The 18,799-nt window shown below is 39.8% G+C and overlaps 1 protein-coding gene across 2 annotated transcripts; it reads left to right on the top strand.

Annotated features, from left to right (window-relative positions):
* Positions 1 to 1,096: 1,096 nt before the first annotated feature.
* LOC128440315 (ATP-binding cassette sub-family G member 4-like) lies at positions 1,097 to 14,756 on the top strand. 2 transcript variants are annotated; one of them, XM_053422996.1, is made up of 15 exons: positions 1,100 to 1,150; positions 1,202 to 1,361; positions 2,950 to 3,067; positions 3,291 to 3,423; positions 3,601 to 3,651; positions 6,404 to 6,549; positions 7,526 to 7,649; positions 7,840 to 7,954; positions 8,048 to 8,190; positions 9,232 to 9,330; positions 9,497 to 9,665; positions 11,109 to 11,209; positions 12,947 to 13,105; positions 13,188 to 13,306; positions 14,531 to 14,756. In XM_053422996.1, the coding sequence occupies exons 1-15, from the start codon at positions 1,100 to 1,102 to the stop codon at positions 14,754 to 14,756; spliced, it is 1,914 nt and encodes a 637-aa protein (XP_053278971.1). The 2 variants fall into 2 exon arrangements, with proteins under 2 accessions (XP_053278973.1, XP_053278971.1); XM_053422998.1 differs by having other exon boundaries at positions 1,097 to 1,361.
* The last annotated feature ends 4,043 nt before the right edge of the window (positions 14,757 to 18,799 follow it).

Genomic DNA, 18,799 nt, shown 5'->3' with positions numbered 1-18,799 from the left:
AGCTGACTCGTGACATTTTGGCAGACATAGCATGTCTCTTCTTTTTCCTTCCTCCTTCGTAGGAGCACGACATTCTCAAAAGAGTGTTCTCTGGCTTCTCACTCAATGATAGCAGGGAAATGTGTCTGCATGTATGTGTAATCTGGAAGGCGAGTGACAGAGCAGGCATTTCCCATACAATAACTTGGCTAAGTCCTTGGTAGTGTACCTCAGTCTGCAGTTTTTTCCCAAACTGGAAACTCTAGCCCCCTCCTGCTCCAAGCAGATCAAGGGTAGAAAAGAAAGTTGATTTTAATCCACAAGGAGATTATGAACCCCATGAGTGATTAAATGAGACTTCTGTCTCAAAAAGGATAAATTACTGTACCACCTCAGACTTGGGAACCATTTTTACAGTGGTCAGTGCGGAACAAAGTAGATTAAACGTATCTCCATTTCAGTGATCATTAATCACCCTGCGATCACAGGGAGGATTGCATATTTCTGCTGCTTAGAGTCCTGCCAGGACAATGGTCGTGGATTTTGTCTGACGGTGGTCATACCTAAGCTACCTTTTCCCAGGAAACATATATAAATCTCCAATGAGGCTTGACTGAAAATGCACTATTACTAATGTTTTGTGACTTGAACATTTTCTAGAAATCTTCGACATAAAATCTTCAAACTGACTCACTGACTAAATAAGTAGGTGGCTTTCAATACACCTGTTTTAAAGAATTTGTGTTTTTTTTTTACTACACAATAGTGGAAATGAGGAAAACTAGAAAAAAAAACTAAAAGAAAACTGGATCCACAGCCTAATCAGATCTGATAAATGTTTCTCATTCCATTCCATGCACTTTTTTGCATAATCCTGTAATAGTCTGACCGAACCCCCCCCCCCCCCCCCCCCCCCCCCGAAAAAATGCAATATCAATGTTCTTTTTGGTTTCATATCCATAGCAACTAAAGTGGAAAACTTAAACTTAAATATGTCCATGTTTTGTTTTGTTCTGTCAACTATGTACTGAAAAGAGGGGGCACATACATGAAATGTATTTGTGTTGAGGATTTTTTTTGACCTTTCTCTTACCCTTCTGTACACAAACAGAGCGCAGGTATGGACAATAAGGCATTGGAACCGGATTCTGTGAGCATCCCCATGGAGGAGGCCATTATTTGTAACAGAGACGGCCAACCTCTGGCCCAGCTTCAACCTCAGCAGCAGCAGGAGCCGTCCATGTTGACCCACTTGAAGAAGGTTGAAAACGATATCACTGAAGCCCAACGTTTCTCCCACCTACCCAAACGCTCAGCGGTGGACCTGGAGTTCAAAGACCTCTCCTACACCATCCAAGAGGGACCATGCTGGAGGAGGAGAGGTATCACACATCTGCTATCATGTCTCTTTCAATCAGTTTGTGAATGGGTAGGCTAGTGAGCTGTACAGTATAACTACCATATAGGTACTTACAACTAGAGATAGGATCACATCAGTAATGCTTGTGTGAACATGTCACCTTGGTTCTGAGCCATGACTACATTTTTAAGTACCTTAGTACACCAAGGTTCAGACAACACCGTTCTTCTTTTTTTATTTGTGAAATGGTGAAAACAGAAAGTGACATAAAAGAGATACACAGATATGTACGTAATGAAAAGACATACAGGCATGACATAATGCAGTTAAAGTGATGTGTATGATAATGTAGTGATTGAATACAGTTTTTTTAGGGTGTGTTTGCGTGGGTGTGTGTGTTTTTGTGCGTGTGTGTGTGTGTGTGTTTGCGTGTGTGTGTGCCAGCGATGTCTGCATGAGTCCATGGTACAGGTCTATGTTTTAACTGGTTGATTGAGAGATGAAAGGATGTGGTGTTTGTACTGAGGTAGTAATAAATATATGACGATATTTTATACATGTTACCAAAACAATGAAATAAATAAATAAAATCAAATAAAAAAATACATACATACAGTATACCCTATAATATACCCAAATATACCCTATAATATAGTATAATGAAATATATTATATAATAAAAACCATCACAACAATTATTATGCATCTCTTCAGCGGTGGGGCCTTACACCTTACAAGGCGAAAAGCAAGGCCCCCAGACATTCTGCTGTTTTTCAGACATGAACTGAAGAAGATGCGTCGGACTTTCTGCTGAGTTTGCATTTCAGACATGAACAACGCAGCAGGAGATTCTCTGCTCAGATCCATTCAAAACAGCAAAGAAATCTCATAATGCATCAATTCTGCTGCAGAGATCACATATTTTTGTTTCCAGTACATCGACATCGGTGTATGTGTTATGTACACTTTGTGTCCTCACATCTCCCTCTGGAGAATACCCGGAGATTATCCGGAGTTCAGTGTATGTGTGGAAGCAGCTACCCCACATACTACCCAAACCACCTCTGGGTTCGATTCTGCTATATTTGGTGTCTTCATAAATAATGCCAGCAGTAATTTTTTTAAGTAAATCAGTCAAACTTACATAAACCACACACATGAACAGTCATTAAAGCATATTCAGATTTATTTAATGAAAAACATTGACTATAAAAATCTTCATTGCAGTCAAACTAGGTAGGATGAACAAATAAATGTGTTTCTAAACATTTTTGACAGATTTTGCCCATTTGTAATAGCGAGGTGTATCTTAGTCCTTCAATGCTGCATACCAAGTTTGGTCAAAGTTGAGAGTTTCTATTCATTTTGCAGTTTGCATTTGGCTTACTTGGATCCCATGCTCTGCCTTGACCTTGGTTCTCCCCTAACCCCACTCAACTTGCCAAGTTAAATCTAAATTGGATTAAAACTGCCCGGGTTATCACTGTTTATTTTATTGTAACTCTGATTACAAAGATCTGCCTACTACCGCATTGCGCAGGTGTAATACTTTGCTATTTTCCTTCCTGTTGTTGTTAAATGTCAACTAGCGTCCTCTCTGTTGTTGTTAGGGTGCAAAGCCCTACTGAAGTGCCTGTCTGGAAGGTTCTGCAGTAGGGAGCTGATCGGTATCATGGGGCCCTCAGGTGCCGGGAAGTCCACCTTAATGAACATTTTGGCTGGATACAGGTGAGAGAGCAAAAATTGCCCTATGCAGCTATTTTAAAACAAAAGTAATCTTGTCTTTATCTGAGACAAAGCATTTCTGCTGCAAACAGCCAAAAGCAGGTTAATAATTCTGTTATCATCAGGTTTTTACTCAACGAGCCCATGTAGTCCTGCCTTCAGTCCATTCAATGTCGCCAACTGATAAGTTCATTATTTGTGTATGTGTGTCCTTCCTGCTAACCAGGGAGACGGGGATGAAGGGTCAGATCATGGTCAATGGTAAACCCAGGGACCTGAGGAAATTCAGGAAAATGTCCTGCTACATCATGCAGGAGGACATGCTGCTGCCACATCTCACTACACGGGAGGCCATGATGGTGAGCTAATACAGTACTGACAGGCCCATAGCAATAATATTATACTTTCTGAACGTGAAACAGATGATCGTTAGTGTGTTGAGGTGCAAAAGTCTTAAGGCTGAAACCTACTGCTGGTGCTTCACAGAGAATACATGTTGCTTAACACAATTGTGACTGTATTTCTCTTTATTGCAGGTTTCGGCCAACTTGAAGCTGAATGAGACTAAAGATGTGAAAAAAGCACTGGTGAGCTAAACAAATTACATCTTCTTAGTTCACAGACACTAACAAAAACTGGTTAACAATATTTCTTCCCCTTGAAAAGCAAATCATGAGTAACAACAAACGCATCGTGACACATTCACAGTTATCACAGTTTATTGGAGGAATGCTTCTTTCTGGTGACAGTTAGGACACACCTGCGTTTGTCAAACATCTGTCCCTTTGCTCTTTGAATATCACCAGCATTAGAGATCACTAAAGATGTTTTGATCCAAATCAAACATATAATTCAGCTGATGTGTTCAAAAATATTTGTCAGGCTCAACCTGGCAATGGTATTTTGTGTACATTCAGATTTTTTTTTTAATAAATGACCACCTACCATTTGCCGACAAGGTAAAAATGCTCTAATAAGAATGAATGAGTTTCTCTGACACGTGAGTAAATATCAATACAACAGGTCCAGACAGTGTTTCAGATTAATCACCTCCACTGTGGCAGCCGCCATCATCTGATTTCCTCCACCACAATCGATCCTCATTTTTTTTACACTTCTCATAATAATCACCCAGTTTTGTTTGGCTACAGCTTCATTGTAGGGCTGTGTGCAGCGCTCTGTGCCCAACTGTCGTCTGTCGGACTATGAGAAATCTCTCCTCTTGGTGGTACAGTGGACCGTCAACACATCCATAAAGGTTTTTACCTGTGGGAGCTGTGTGGGTTCCCGCAACAATTACTCTGGTACACATGAGAGTGAACTGCAGAGGAGGGAAGTAGCTAAGTAGAAATACTTCCTAACTGTACTTAAGTAGATTTTGTCACATATCTGTACTTTACTTGAGAACTGATTTTCCTGATGACTTTTTACTTTTACTCGCTACATTTGAGCACAAATTTCTGTACTTTCTACTTCGTATACTCTCAAAACTGACTCGTTACTTGAGCAGAGGAGATGCGCCTCTACGCACGGCCCACTTCTCTCTCACTCACTTGTGTGCCCGCTGCCTCCAGAGATGTGCAGGTGCGGCGGCGTGTTTGCCGTCGGGGGGGCAGCACATGACCTTAAAAGTCCGGATGTTGATCGGGCTGCCTTGGTCGACCGCAGGTTCACCTTCAGAAACATTGTTAAGAGTTTTACTTCCTCTAGATCAGCCATTCCCAAACACCTTTAATCACAACTATATGATCCACAAACAGGACTAGAATCATACATATTATTAATTTTATAGCAAAAATAATTATATATGAACGCAGGCATATGCAGTGCAAATCAAATAACATCCACATTTAAGCATAACAATTTGCACAAAAAAAAGAGGTACAAATAGGGTATTGTTAAAAATATATTCTCACTGTTTGTATAACAGAGCACGTCAAGGATATCCTGGAGAAGACATATACATTTGAGGCGTAAACAAATATACTTAAGGCGTTTAAGCTGGGCCTGCAACAGGTACTCACTTGAGTCCTTTCTGCGAGTCCTCTTTTTAGTTTTGAATGATTCAGTTGGACTTTCTGATTTCTGAAATTTGGCCTGCAGCAAAACGAGACTGGGTCCAGTGATTTTTTTCTCCTCTGTACTAGCACTGGGCAGGCTGTTAACAAAAGAGAAACTATCTTATTTTGTGTGCCTATAGAACTTGTTTCCCTTTGCTGAGTTATCATAAGGGGCATTTTGTATCATTCCTGCTACTGATGTAAGGTCAATGTTTAGTGATATTTACAGAATTATTTAGTGGTTATACTGTGGTCTATAAGTGTTATATAGGTAGACACAAGAGGCACTTGTTTATTCTGTTGTGTTGATTATTTGTTGTCCCTAGAAGTTCAGATGCACTAGTCCAATACTTTTTGAACCTCTTGTAGGGTTTCAAATTTGTAAAATTATACATTATATGCATATTGGTGTTATAATTTTTCAGTAAGTTGAAATAAATCCTGAAGAGGACAATTTTGGGTGGTTTTGTGTCTGTATAGGAGTACTATAAAAAGCACTTTGCATTTTTTATTTTGGTACTTCTACTTTTGCTTTTGATACTTAAGTACATTTCAACACCAGATACTTTTGATACTTAAGTACATTTAATATGAGCTACTTTACGACTTTTACTCAAGTCATTTTCTGACTGGTTCAGTTACAGTAAGGATACAGGCAAATAAAAAATAATCACTTAAGTTAAGTTAAGTTACAGAGCTGTGGTGGGGGATTTTCCCATAAAAAGTTAGATTGAGTTAGAATCCTTGAAAGGACATGTTCCACTCCCTCGTTCGAATTTTCAGAACTCCAAAATCTGTAAATATTAAATTTCTGGTGTTAAACTGCTGCTAGTTACAATGGATAATAAATTAATAGAAATGAAGCATTGAACCATATATGAACATTAAAAAGAGGGAGATGGGTGGGGTAGGGCAGCATTATTTTTATATTTGTTTGATTATATTGTTTTGACATGATATATACTTTCCCTGACACATTAAAAGTTCAAATGCGTTAGATTTAGTGGCATCTAGTGTTGAAGTAGCATTTTGAAACCAACTGAATATACCTCACCTTACCCTCCCATTCTAAGTATATAGGAGGACCTGCAGTGGCTTCCAGGGAATGTAAAAAACGGGAAAGGCACTCTCTAGAGCGAGTGTTTACTTTGTCTATTGTCTGTCTTCTTTTTTTCACTCATAGCTCAACATATGTATTTTAATAAATGTTAAAAGAGAAAGTTCATCAAACTGACAGATCATGAAACCCCATTCTGTCCTTCCTGCTCTTCCTGTTCAGGTGAATGAGATTCTGACTGCCTTAGGGCTCCTTGAATGTGCTCACACTCGCACCAGCTCGCTGTCAGGAGGTCAGTGTAAACGGCTGGCCATCGCCCTTGAGCTGGTCAACAATCCTCCAGTCATGTTCTTTGATGAGCCCACAAGGTGAGTCAGGCACTAGTGTCCTGCATAGGACTTACTTCATTTTATCTGTGTAGATTGTGTAACTGGATGAATTGAATTGTTGAAAATGCCACATACAGTAGATTTGAAAGTGCCCACCATTAACAAGTTCATAATGTTAATTTGAGGTTTTTCTACAACAGGTTTACAGTTTATCTGTATATAAAGATAAACAAATGACTGCTTCCCCAAAGTGAAGCCAAATTATCTCGATTGCCACCTGGTGGCTGACTGCAGAATAGGTCATAAATCCATCTTCCTCCATGTTAACTAAAACGTCCAGTACACATCAAATAAATTATTCTCAAAGATGGTTTATGTTATTTTAGGTCGTTCTTATCACACTGATGGACGTTCAAGTGTGAAACATTATGATGGACGGATGAGACCATCCCCCGATCAGTACTGCTCAGCTTTCTAATCCAGGATATTTTGGCTTTATTTCTGGATAGTGGGAGGAAGTGGAGACATGTTGTTTATCTTTAAATATAGTCTGTTGTTTACATACAGAACTGATGGGCTGATTAGATTTCGGGAGTCAAAGTTCGTCTCTGTGACCTTGTGAAAAATTCATCTTCAATGCATCATTTCAGGAACAAATTTTGCACAGTCATTTACATGGATTCAAGGATGAACTTATAGGATTCTGAAGGTCATAAGTCAAGGTCATTGGTTGCATTTTATATCCAAAAGTTCAAAATCTATTCGATTGTGACATTATAATTTTTCTTCAAAAACATTCTTTCTGATTTTTTCAATGCAACTTGACAGTTAAATTGGAATTATTTTCGTTTGAAAAATTGTATTCTGTAATTCTACTAAATTCTGACTCACAGGTTGTGTACCCTTCGCTGAATTAAACACGAAAACAATATCTAATGAGAGCTTGGCTTTTCAAATGACTTCCCAGCTGCTCATTAAAGGTGTCACTTCTGTTTGTGTGTCTCTCTCTCTTCAGTGGCTTAGACAGTGCATCGTGCTATCAGGTGGTCTCACTAATGCGTTCTCTGGCGCTGGGAGGACGGACCATCATCTGCACCATCCACCAACCTAGTGCCAAACTGTTTGAGATGTTTGACAAGGTAGGCCTCTGACAATAAAGGAGGAAATAAGGAACTGTTTTCAACCTCCAGATGCTATTTATCATATGAGAAGCTGTGGTAATATTTTACACAGGCCTTTTCTGTTTAAAGAAAGGTCCCAGTTTAAAGAAAGGTCCCAGTTTTTGAAAAGTGTTTTACTTGTTGCATTAAACAATCTTTCCTTCCACAGCTTTACATTCTCAGTCAGGGACAATGTATCTACAAAGGCTCAGTCCCTTACCTCATCCCCTATTTGAAGAGTCTGGGCCTTTACTGTCCCACCTACCACAATCCTGCAGACTTCAGTATGTTCACTCCACATTTACACATGTATTTGCTGAGGATGATTTCACATCACCCATTATGTTAATTTCCTTCTGCTTTTGTCTCCGCTTCAGTTATTGAAATTGCATCAGGAGAGTATGGAGACTTGAACCCTGTGTTGTTCGAGGCAGTCCAAGGTGGAATGTGTGCACTAGAGGAGAAGAAGAACCAGTGTGGTACCAATGGGACGTCGGTCTGTGCCACAAAGTACCCTACGGTGCGTAGTAGGTAATGTGCTGTTAAACTGCAGTCAAGGCTGAATTATCACCTGAAAGAAAGACGGTGCTATCCTGGAGCTACTGACCTTCAGTAACCCCACATTTTCATTGTATGGTAATATTTGGTGGTGATTCAATAGATTGCTAAATTGTTTGGTGATATGCACCAACAAAGCATAATATTATATAATGGGAATGGTAGATTGCTGCAATAACAGCAGTAAACTACCTTAGCAGATGATATGACCTTCACTTCATAAGCATGAACTTCCCTAGCGGGGTCAAGGAGTTGGACACCAACAAATCAATAATTTCCAAATTCCTGTTGGTACAAACACAGAGGTGGCGAGAAGGTTCCGGGTTAGGCCAGGATCTTTCTATGTGCAGTTTGAATGTTCTCCCCAGGACTTAGTGGGTTTTATTTGGGTACTCAGGCTTCCTCTGACATGCTGATTGTGACTAAGTTAATTGGAGACTCTAAATTAACTGTAGGTGTGAATGATAGAGTGACTGGTTGTTGTCTCTGTATATTGGCCATGCGGCCGGTCCATAGTGTCCCTCGGACTTTAAGCAGTATACATAAAGTATTGATGGATGTATTGTTAGTGATTATTCCCCATCAGCTTGGCTGCAAGTTACAAGTTTTGTGTAACCATGTTAAATGTTCAATTTAAACAAAGAAGAAGGAGTTCCTCAAGTCCAGTTCTTCGTGAGTAGCCATGTCTGAGCTGGACAAAGACAAACGTCTTTCCTGTGAGCATACATTGATCCATCTGTCTAGTGAGGTTAGCATTAGTCTGCCCCCGATTCTACTGCAAAAGCAATGCCTCATATGCTTGATCGTCCTCCAGGTTGGTGCCTTAACAGCAGTATCTGGCCTTGCAGTGCGTAGCAGACCTAGGCTCTACAACTTTTAAGCACAAAACATGGTCTTTTGAACAGACCAGAAATATATTGCTGCTGACTGTAGTATGCTGTGGTGTACTGCATTTTCATGTGTTTTATAATCACTGTTATAATATTACCTGTTTCTATTACAGAATGCTGGACACATCGAGAGCCATACTTTTTCCACAAGCACACTAACACAGTTCTGTATCCTCTTCAAGAGAACCCTCATAACAATATGTCGAGACCAGGTAGGTGACATCTTTAAAAACTATTGCACAAATATTTAGTTTACTAGTTAAAAATGTGTAACTGTCAGATACAGTGATCTTACAATCAAGTGAAAACTGTCCGACAGTTTAACCCTCCAAGTCTAAGATTGTCATCTATTTTACTCTGCATTTGATCTGTTGCCAGGTTTTGACCCACCTCAGACTGATGTCCCACATCGCCATAGGTGTGTTAATAGGCTTGCTCTATCTGAACATTGGCAATGATGCCAGCAAGGTCTTTAACAACACTGGGTTCCTCTTCTTCTCCATGCTTTTCCTCATGTTTGGTGCGCTCATGCCAACCGTGTTAACCTGTGAGTATGATCTAGGGCTGGGAATTGACTAATATTTACAGTGTCAGGATGGTACCCCTGGTCAAATTGATGTTAATGTGTTATAGTTGCGTCAGTAGAAAATGAACTGATTTCATAAAATTAAAAGAGAAATATTATTTTCAACATATTAAGCAAGAATTTGTCTTACATTGTTTAGTACAATGTCAGAGTAAAACAAAGAAGTACCAAACTAAAGTTTGGACACTTTGTAATGCTTTATCATTATTCTGACTCCTCATACCTTGCTCCTACATCAGCCATGTGTTCTTCCAAGCAGCTATTGAAACCCTGACAATTAAAATAACTGATGCACAAAGCAGGTGAAGGAAAGAAGAAGATGATAAGGTGTTTCCAGATGGCTGTTTCCACAAATCATAAAGTAATTAGGAAGTGGCAGTTTAAAGTTATGATGGAGGTCAAGTTGAGATCTGGAAGAGCAGGAAGGACTGCTGATTGCTAGACAGGCAAATTAATGAACTCCCAGACCTTCAGGAAGATTTAGTAGATTCTGCAGGGGTTGTGCACTCTTCTATCTGCACAAATATTACCTTGTTGAAGAATCATCAAAGGGAAAACCTGTTCTTGGTCCTCAACACAAATTCCTCATCAGAAGCTTGAAAAGGAAAATCAAAACAAGCCTTATTTGTTTTTGATTCAAAGAAAGTCTTGCGGGCTGTGAAGGAAAATTTCATGAATTTAAAACACCTCTTCGGTCAGTCATAGAAACATTTCACTGGCAGAGGGAAGAATGGATTCAAGTAAATAACAGACAATTCTGGAAGTTAACATCACACCATCGGTGAAAAAATAAAAGATGAAAAATATTCTTGCTTTTTCAACAGGATAATGATACTAAAGGCAACTCATAATGCACCATGCACAACCTCGGCCCCTTAATACAAACATTATCAAACATCGGAGGATAAATGGGTTTACTGTATTTTTAAAGCGCTTTTGAAGTCTTATCAACCACTCAAAGTTCTTTACAGTTCAAGTCACAGTCACCCATTCACACACACATTCGTACAACGCTTCTATATGCTCTACTAAATTACTCGTCATTCATACACTGCACCGCACCTGTCAAAGCTCAGTATCTTGACCAAGGACACTTAACGCAGTATAAAGGGAGCCAGGGATAAAACCTCCAAGCTTCTGTGGATGGCCCAATCTAACTCTTGAGAGAATCCTTGAAAGAATCTTTACTGCTACAAAAAGCTGCTTGTCAAAAGCACTGACCCACAAGGTGCCCAAACCTAAGTTTCAGGATGTTTTCTTCTTTTATTATTTTGAAACTCATATAGATGAAAACAGAACAGAAATGTCTAACTTCATGCCTTTTGGAAATTTGTTAACTTTCAAAATCTTAAATATTGTGTCATAAACAGATGAATGTACATGTTTCAATGCACCATTATTCAGTTCCTCTGGAGATGTCTGTGTTCCTGAGGGAGCACCTTAACTACTGGTACAGCCTGAAAGCCTACTACCTTGCCAAGACAATGGCTGATATCCCATTTCAGGTGAGCTAGCAGTGTAGAATTTGAAGGGTTGGGCTGGGTCATTCTGCCAAACCACACACGCAGCAAAATACCACTACATAGTTCACTACTGCACTCTAGTGTTTGTTGAAGGTACTATCTGTTTTTTTTCCAATGCACAGCTCGCATCTCTGCTAGACTTGATCTCTTACCACATTTACACCTGATGGTAAAATAAATACTGCTGATCAAATTTGAATTGAATTGAGCTTGACCACATGAAAGTACAGGTGTACATACACCCAAGTGGAGGATAGACTTCGATCAGATGAGCCAAACCAACACTGGAGGTGGTCAGGGGCACATTTGACCATATTAAACACAGGTGTAAATGCAACTGCATTCTCAATCAAAATAAAACAACTCTGTGATCAGTTGTTTTTGATTCAGCTGAGGATCAAACTCACTTTGACACCAGCTTCACTTCAGTTTCCAGGACCATCAAAATACCCCACCAACATCCATTAACGTTTGGCTCTTTCTTCAGTAGGAGAGACAGTCAGCATTCATTCTAATGGCTCTGCTGTAGTCACAGGCATACATTAGTGATGCAGACATGACACCCCTGTGGACACTCATTTCTGCCACTTTTTCTGTGCTGTGACGCGTTTTAGGAACTCTGTAATAACATCTGTCCCCTGAAACAAGAAACGCCACAGTTTCACCTTATTTGTATACATTGTGGTCCACCTACAGCACAACACAGCTATGCTAACAAGGCTAGCGGTCATACTAGCCTGTAGCCCAGGGGTGTCCAAACTATGGCCCGCGGGCCAACTGCGGCCCGCTATCCATTTTTAATTGGCCTGCATCAATGTCTTAAAATATTATTTTTTTTATTTATTTTTTAAACTAACAATTTAGTAGCACTTATAGCACTTTGTTTTGCTTTATTTTTGAAGAAATTTTACTTTCTTGATTCTTGTTGTTCTGGGTTTATACCCTCGGTGTTGATGCACTTATGGCCGGCCCATGCCTCTGCGTTTTCAGAGACATGCAAGAAGGGGTGCGCAAGCAAGCAAGAGCCCCTTGCGTGCCTCTTGTGTGCTTGCGTACAACTTCTTGCGTGCTTGCATGCGTTGCCCAATTTTTGTAACTATACGACAAATATACGCAAGCCTCACGCAGCCCTCAAGGCTGTGATTGGTCCGCTAAGTACATCTTTTCCGGAGAACATTTCAAGTTTCATGCCTCATAATACCGGCAGAAACCACGGAAGATTTAGAAGAAAGAATATGGACCAAATAGAAGTGCGTTTGGCAGAAGAGGTCCGAAAGTATGACCACTTGTATAACCCGTCATTGACAGAATACAAGGACACGCAGATGGCCTGCAATTCCTTGAAGGACATCTCGGCTTACTTCGGTTTGCAGGTCGACGAGTGTAGGAAGCTGTGGAGAAAGATCAGGGACAAATTTGTCCTCCAGAAAAAGTAATAAAGTAATAAACAGTCGGCCCTATTGCAGGCCTGCTGAGTCGGTGCTGCACTGGTTTTTAAACACACATTTAGCAACCGACGTGTGTCAACCAGTCCACACAGCACCTAGCATCTCACACTCAAGAAGACAAACTCCGCTACTGGCAATGTGACAGGGGTCTATCACCTTTTTCAGTGGGTTCACCTGTGTTTAAAACCTGTCTGAGTTTTTGTGTACAAACAAAGATATTGAGATGAACTATTCTTTCACTAATTAACGCTTAATCAAAGTGTTATTTTAGGTTATCTGCCCCATCATGTACTGCAGCATAGTGTACTGGATGACGGAACAGCCACCTGAAGCCACCCGCTACCTACTCTTCTTAGCCCTGTCCACCTGTACGGCCCTGGTAGCCCAATCCCTCGGCCTGCTGGTGGGGGCCGCTTCCAGCTCACTACAGGTATGGCTGGTATGCATTGGTACACATGAACTTTCTTGGCATACATTACACATCTAAAACAGATAATGCTCTCCGCATCCAGGTAGCCACATTTGTTGGACCTGTCACAGCTATCCCAGTGCTGCTTTTCTCCGGATTCTTTGTGAACTTTGACACAATACCCAAGTATCTGCAATGGAGCTCATACGTGTCTTATGTCAGGTGGGTAACTCTGTAACTCAGCAAAAAGTTTCCTATTTTCAATTCACATTCACATTACAAACGGTAAATATTTGGTTAACATGATTTACATGAAATGAAGTGCGAAATAAAAAAACACCTAATAATGAATGACTAAATAACAATTTAATGTGTTTTGGTTTTTTAGCTGTGGGGCATTACATGTGGAGATGCAGGTCACTAAGTCAATCTAGATCAAACTATATTTATCAGTAATCCATATTTATTAAAACATGGCACTTTTTCAGAAATCTGGTGGTCATTTCTACTTTTGGCAAGTTGTTCTTTTAGATCTGTGGATACAGCAACTTCAAAATAATTAACAAGGGTCAAGAAACATAGCAATAGATATGGAGACAGGTTTTTAACAAACTTCCAGGTTGGCCCAGCATACTAAATTATTTATACTGTATAGCTGTCCATCGAGAAAATCCCTCACAGTTTGTAGACCAAATTAGTCATTCAGTTTGATCCATAGTACTGTACACTTACTGCAGTTTTGCACTCACCTATTCTGTGTATTTCAGGGATTATTTAAAATGTTACTCCCAATAAAGTGATCTAGATAGTTTACAGCCTGTAACAAACCAAAATGTAATAACCTGAAATCTTTTTCCAACCACTTCACACATATGTATAAAATAGATATTTGTGATCATGGTCCCTCAGAGGTTGATTTTTGAGTAGTTTTCCAACACTCCAATCAACAGAGATTGCAGTCCATAAAAGCTTTGTCAAGAGATAGTTCATGAATTTTAATAAATTTGTCCGTGGCTATTCATGGTCCCTAGAGGATCTACTGTATTTGAATGTGAGTTTTTTAATCATCTGGCTAAGCAATCCAATTCAGAGTCAGACATGTTCATGGTATCCATATGATGAACATTCTGCATTTTAGATACTTAGTGGCCTCTCTTTAAGACACATGTCAAATTTCTAACCTAATAACAAGATTGCCTTTAAATCTACTAACACACCCCCAAGAGAATTAACTCCACTGACTTACCTCACCTCATGGACTACTCTTCTTACTATGCTAAGGACAATCTTTATAGTTGAACCAAATTTTTTATAATCTTCTCCCACTAACCAAATCAGCCATTGGTCATGTGTTTAATTTCTTTTGATATTTTGACTCAGAATCAAGAGACGATGCACGATTAGCAATTGTGAATTGGCCTCAATGGTTGTATCTCATTCCCACAGGTATGGGTTTGAAGGAGTGATCCTGTCTATCTACGGGATGAACCGCTCCGAACTGGAGTGTCCCGGGAAGGTGTGTAAATTCCAACAGCCTGAGGAGGTTCTGCAGTTACTGGATGTGGAAGACGCAAAGCTCTACATAGATTTCATAGTCCTAGGCATTTTCTTCATCGTCCTACGACTGGCCACCTACGTTGTCCTGCGCTACAAGATCAATTCTGAGCGATAGGTTTTTTAAATCAAATGGCTCTCCCTGATGTCGTCGCTTCCTGATCTTTATCTATGCACAAAAAAACAACCTCTGTAATGTGGGAATTTCATTTAATTTTACACATTGCTGCCAACAGGACAGGCAATACATTCTGACTGCCCTGTTTTACCTCAGACATAGGAACTTAACTTCTGCACACACAGCCAGACCAGTCATGAGGACGGAGGGCAGATATACTGCAGCCTCAAACTGTACATTTCATATTCCTGTAAGACAGAAATGTTTTCACAACAAGGCAGATGTGCTCATACAGCGTTTACATTCCCACAAACAACCGGATGACACACTGGAGAACAGGTTGCATGTGTTGCGCCTGAAAGAGTGAAAATAAATTACAAGTTTCCAGCTCAATCATGGTGTCATTATAACTGCACACTGGATGAGAGCAGTATGTATGAGTTATTTTTTTCTCTTTTTCTCATCTTATGAATGAATATGGAGTCCTAAAGCATTTATTTCCTGTTTATCAATGTAATCATTTGAGCTAGATTGTTTTTAACATGTTGATAGTTGTAAATTAAGCTCTGTTACGATTGCCTACCAATATTTGGTGTTTTTATACTCATCCTATAATACAATCAAAAATCTTACAGATCATAGTTGGAAGAAAATTGTCAGCCTTAATGATTTTATACTGAGCTGTATTATATGCATATGCAATATCAACGTTTTTAAGCAAAATAGGTGAATTACTCACTTTAATCACTGTTCATTTGTTTCCTGAATACGTCCAGTAATGTCACATGGACACAGCATGCTCACGCTGTGAGGTTTGGTGCTATCTGAAGCTTAATGTTTGATCTGAATGTAAACTTTTTTAATGTGCTGTTTGAGGGTTAAGACTTGGTTTTAGAGTTAGGGTTAGAATGCGGTTTAGCTTAGGGTTAGGCAGATATTTCTATAGCACCTACCCAATGAATCAGTTTATCACTGTTAAGTGAAAACATTATGTCATCTCCTCTCACACAGACATTCCCATAGATCATCTCTGAGCTCTGCTCTCTGTCTCAAATGTTAGACAATGTCACGTATGAAGAATTCATCAGATTGTCGGGTTCATATATGTAACAGGGACATTTTTTAAACATACAGACGAGTGGTAGAGCACACAGGAGGCAGGACATAATGTATAAAGTCTCTTGTGTCCCTTCAAGAATTTCAGCATCGGTCCTTATAGCCAAATGCTCTCGAATCTTGTTGTATCTTGAAGTTGATGTGTCTTCTATGGCTCCTCTTTTTCATCCAGAACTATTTGTATTATTTCAGTTTAGCATCACATGTAAGAAACACATTTTTCAGTGTTCAGACCCTTCAACATCTCAGGGCAAATCTCCTCTCACCCAGGTGCCTTACCACTGCTACCTCAGTGTGATATGAATGAGGGCTTCCTCTGAGTTCCACGTCTTTTGTGAAACGGCATTATCCATTGGTCAGTCACTTGGGTTGATACCACATAAAATAATGTACAGCCTTACACTGGAACATGATGCCTATTATGGACAACTCATTGTGTAGCACAGAAGTCCCAAAGCAAAGCATAATTTAGGTTCAAATATGTCCGACTGTTACTCCCCAACAGATCCCATCTTAAATCTGTCTACGACCTATCCAGAGACTCCAAGAAGGATGATAGTCTGAACACATGTTTCTTTGAATAAGTCTGACATGAAAACAAGTAAGACTCTGACACCATCACTAATCTTTTTTTAGCCTCCTCTCACCACCACGCACCAGCACACACACTGGTTCCTGTTTGCAAATGTTCGCTGTTTTTCACTGTTACTAATAAACTTGTTTTCGCACTAGCTGGCATTGTTTGATTATTTATCTTATATTACACGGGGTCTCATAAGGAGTCTTGTCATGTACACAAGCAGAAATGGACCTTCAGGAAATACATGAAAAGCTGCTTTATTGATATTTCATTATGGGATTAAGCCTGGAGTCGTGGGTATGTGACCACACTTTACACTAAAAGCTGCAGATCAAAGCAGGTTTACCATGTAGATAGGAGGTTTTGTTTTCATCTGGATTTGTTAGTTTGTCTGTTATGGGTAAACATTTTCAAGTTTAAATAAGTGCATTTGATCCTAAATTATAATTTCTCAAAATGCTACAGAATCCCAACATTTGTGAGAGACAGGGAGGTACAGTCATCACCCAAGGATCCGTTTCCCTGCAAAGCTGCACAGGATGAGTTTTTTAATTGTTTTGTAGATGGGAAGACTATCTTGCTTGATCTAATAGTGATAGATCTTGACCAAGGCTTGCTGTAGGTTGTATACTGGGAGCTTATGTATAGGTTCAAAGCTGTGGTAGATGGATATGTCCTTCGGTAACTTTTGGAAAGAACTTTTTGGAGGAACTTTTCACACAACAAACTGAAAAACATCATCCATTACTTTCTCTTACCAGGGAACAAGATCTTACTTTTGTTCAACATCGTCCAAACCTTTGAGCGTATGATTATCAGCTTGTTCATGTCGTCATCATGACACACCATGCTGTAAATGACTCTGTAAAGCCACTTTCAGACATGACCTGCTCTGCTATTTGCTTCAGTCAACGTTTCAGGGAGTACATTTGAAGGTCTTACAGCCACCAACCACTGACAATCTCCTCTGCAGCTAGATCAACTTGTGAAAACTTGAGAAGATCCAAAATCAAATCAATTCCCTAATAAAGAGGTGTATCGAACCACCATTATATGTGAAGGTAATGGACAAATTGTTTTGGTAAATAAATAAATCCATGGCTGTGTCTAATTATTTCTATTTTTTCAAACTACATGGGAATGTGGACATTTAACTAGCAAACTACAACTGCAGAATATGATTTACTGCAATGTCATCTACATAACTCTATTGCAAACAATATCTAGTTTGTTGGGTGCGCTCTTTGGCTCAATTTCATGGGGTAATGGCTTCCTGGACGAGCATTTAGCCCAATGTCAATCATTTGTCATTCCATATTGCAGGGCCAGGCAGATAATGCTAAGTGCAAGCTCTACTCTTCCTCTCACCCTCATCCTCCTCACTCTGCAAATTAGAAAGCATCTACCTGAGGAGTCTGGTTTTGTTGTGGATGTTTGTTGTTCTTTTTTGGGGTGGGGGTGGGGGGTTAAAGATATGATTAGGTCGGCATGGTGTCAATCATGGAAAAATAAGGAATGGGCTCCTCTACCTATTCTACCTGTTCTGCGTGTTCTACCTGTTTCTGATCTCCTGGAAAGCATGTAAACCATTTAGAAGCCCACTGGGAAAGAGCCCGGTCTGCCAGACCCACCACTGACAACATTTCACATATTTAAATTGTGTCATACAAATCCTCTTCGATGGAAAATGTTCGCAAATACATTTTCAGTTTTGCATGATCTCTCTCTCTCTCTCTGTGTGTGTGTGTGTGTGTGTATGTGTGTGTGTGTGCACATAAACGAGAAAAACTAGGATAGTGAGATCAGTTTTCTTTTACATTCATTTTCCTGTAGGCTTTAATTAGACTTGACAGTACCTTTATCTTAACAAGAACCATGTTATGATATGGCGCCTCATCAATATAATTGAACTCAATTTAATAAATTAAATAAAGATTTTTTATTCTTTTGGTCTGGTAACTGGAAATCTTCTCTAATAGACTGGTCAGATATGAGAAGAGCTTCAAACTGGATCTTTGCTAATCTTCTCTTCGATTCTTTTTTTATGAGATGATGATTGACATATGACATTTATCTCGCGGCATATTCCACCTTGTGCTGTTACTGCATGTTTTAAGTGGATCTGACGCCAGTTCGGTTCAGATTTGCGCCACGATGACACGGTGAGCCAGAAGGGTGCTAATCATAGACTGTGCACAAAGGGGGAGCTTATTCGGACATGACACCTTCAGGCCTGAGCTGCCATCAAAGTCATGCAAATGCGTGTCTGACATAGTAGCCTTCTACTCTACTGCATTCTCAGTTAACGCGAGATCAAGGACGAGCAGAGCGCCCAAGTATCGCGAGG

Source organism: Pleuronectes platessa, chromosome 5, assembly GCF_947347685.1.
Source record: "Pleuronectes platessa chromosome 5, fPlePla1.1, whole genome shotgun sequence".
Classification (NCBI taxonomy): Eukaryota; Metazoa; Chordata; class Actinopteri; order Pleuronectiformes; family Pleuronectidae; genus Pleuronectes; species Pleuronectes platessa.
Note: the sequence above shows the minus strand (reverse complement) of the source record. Positions and strands in the feature narration are given on the sequence as shown.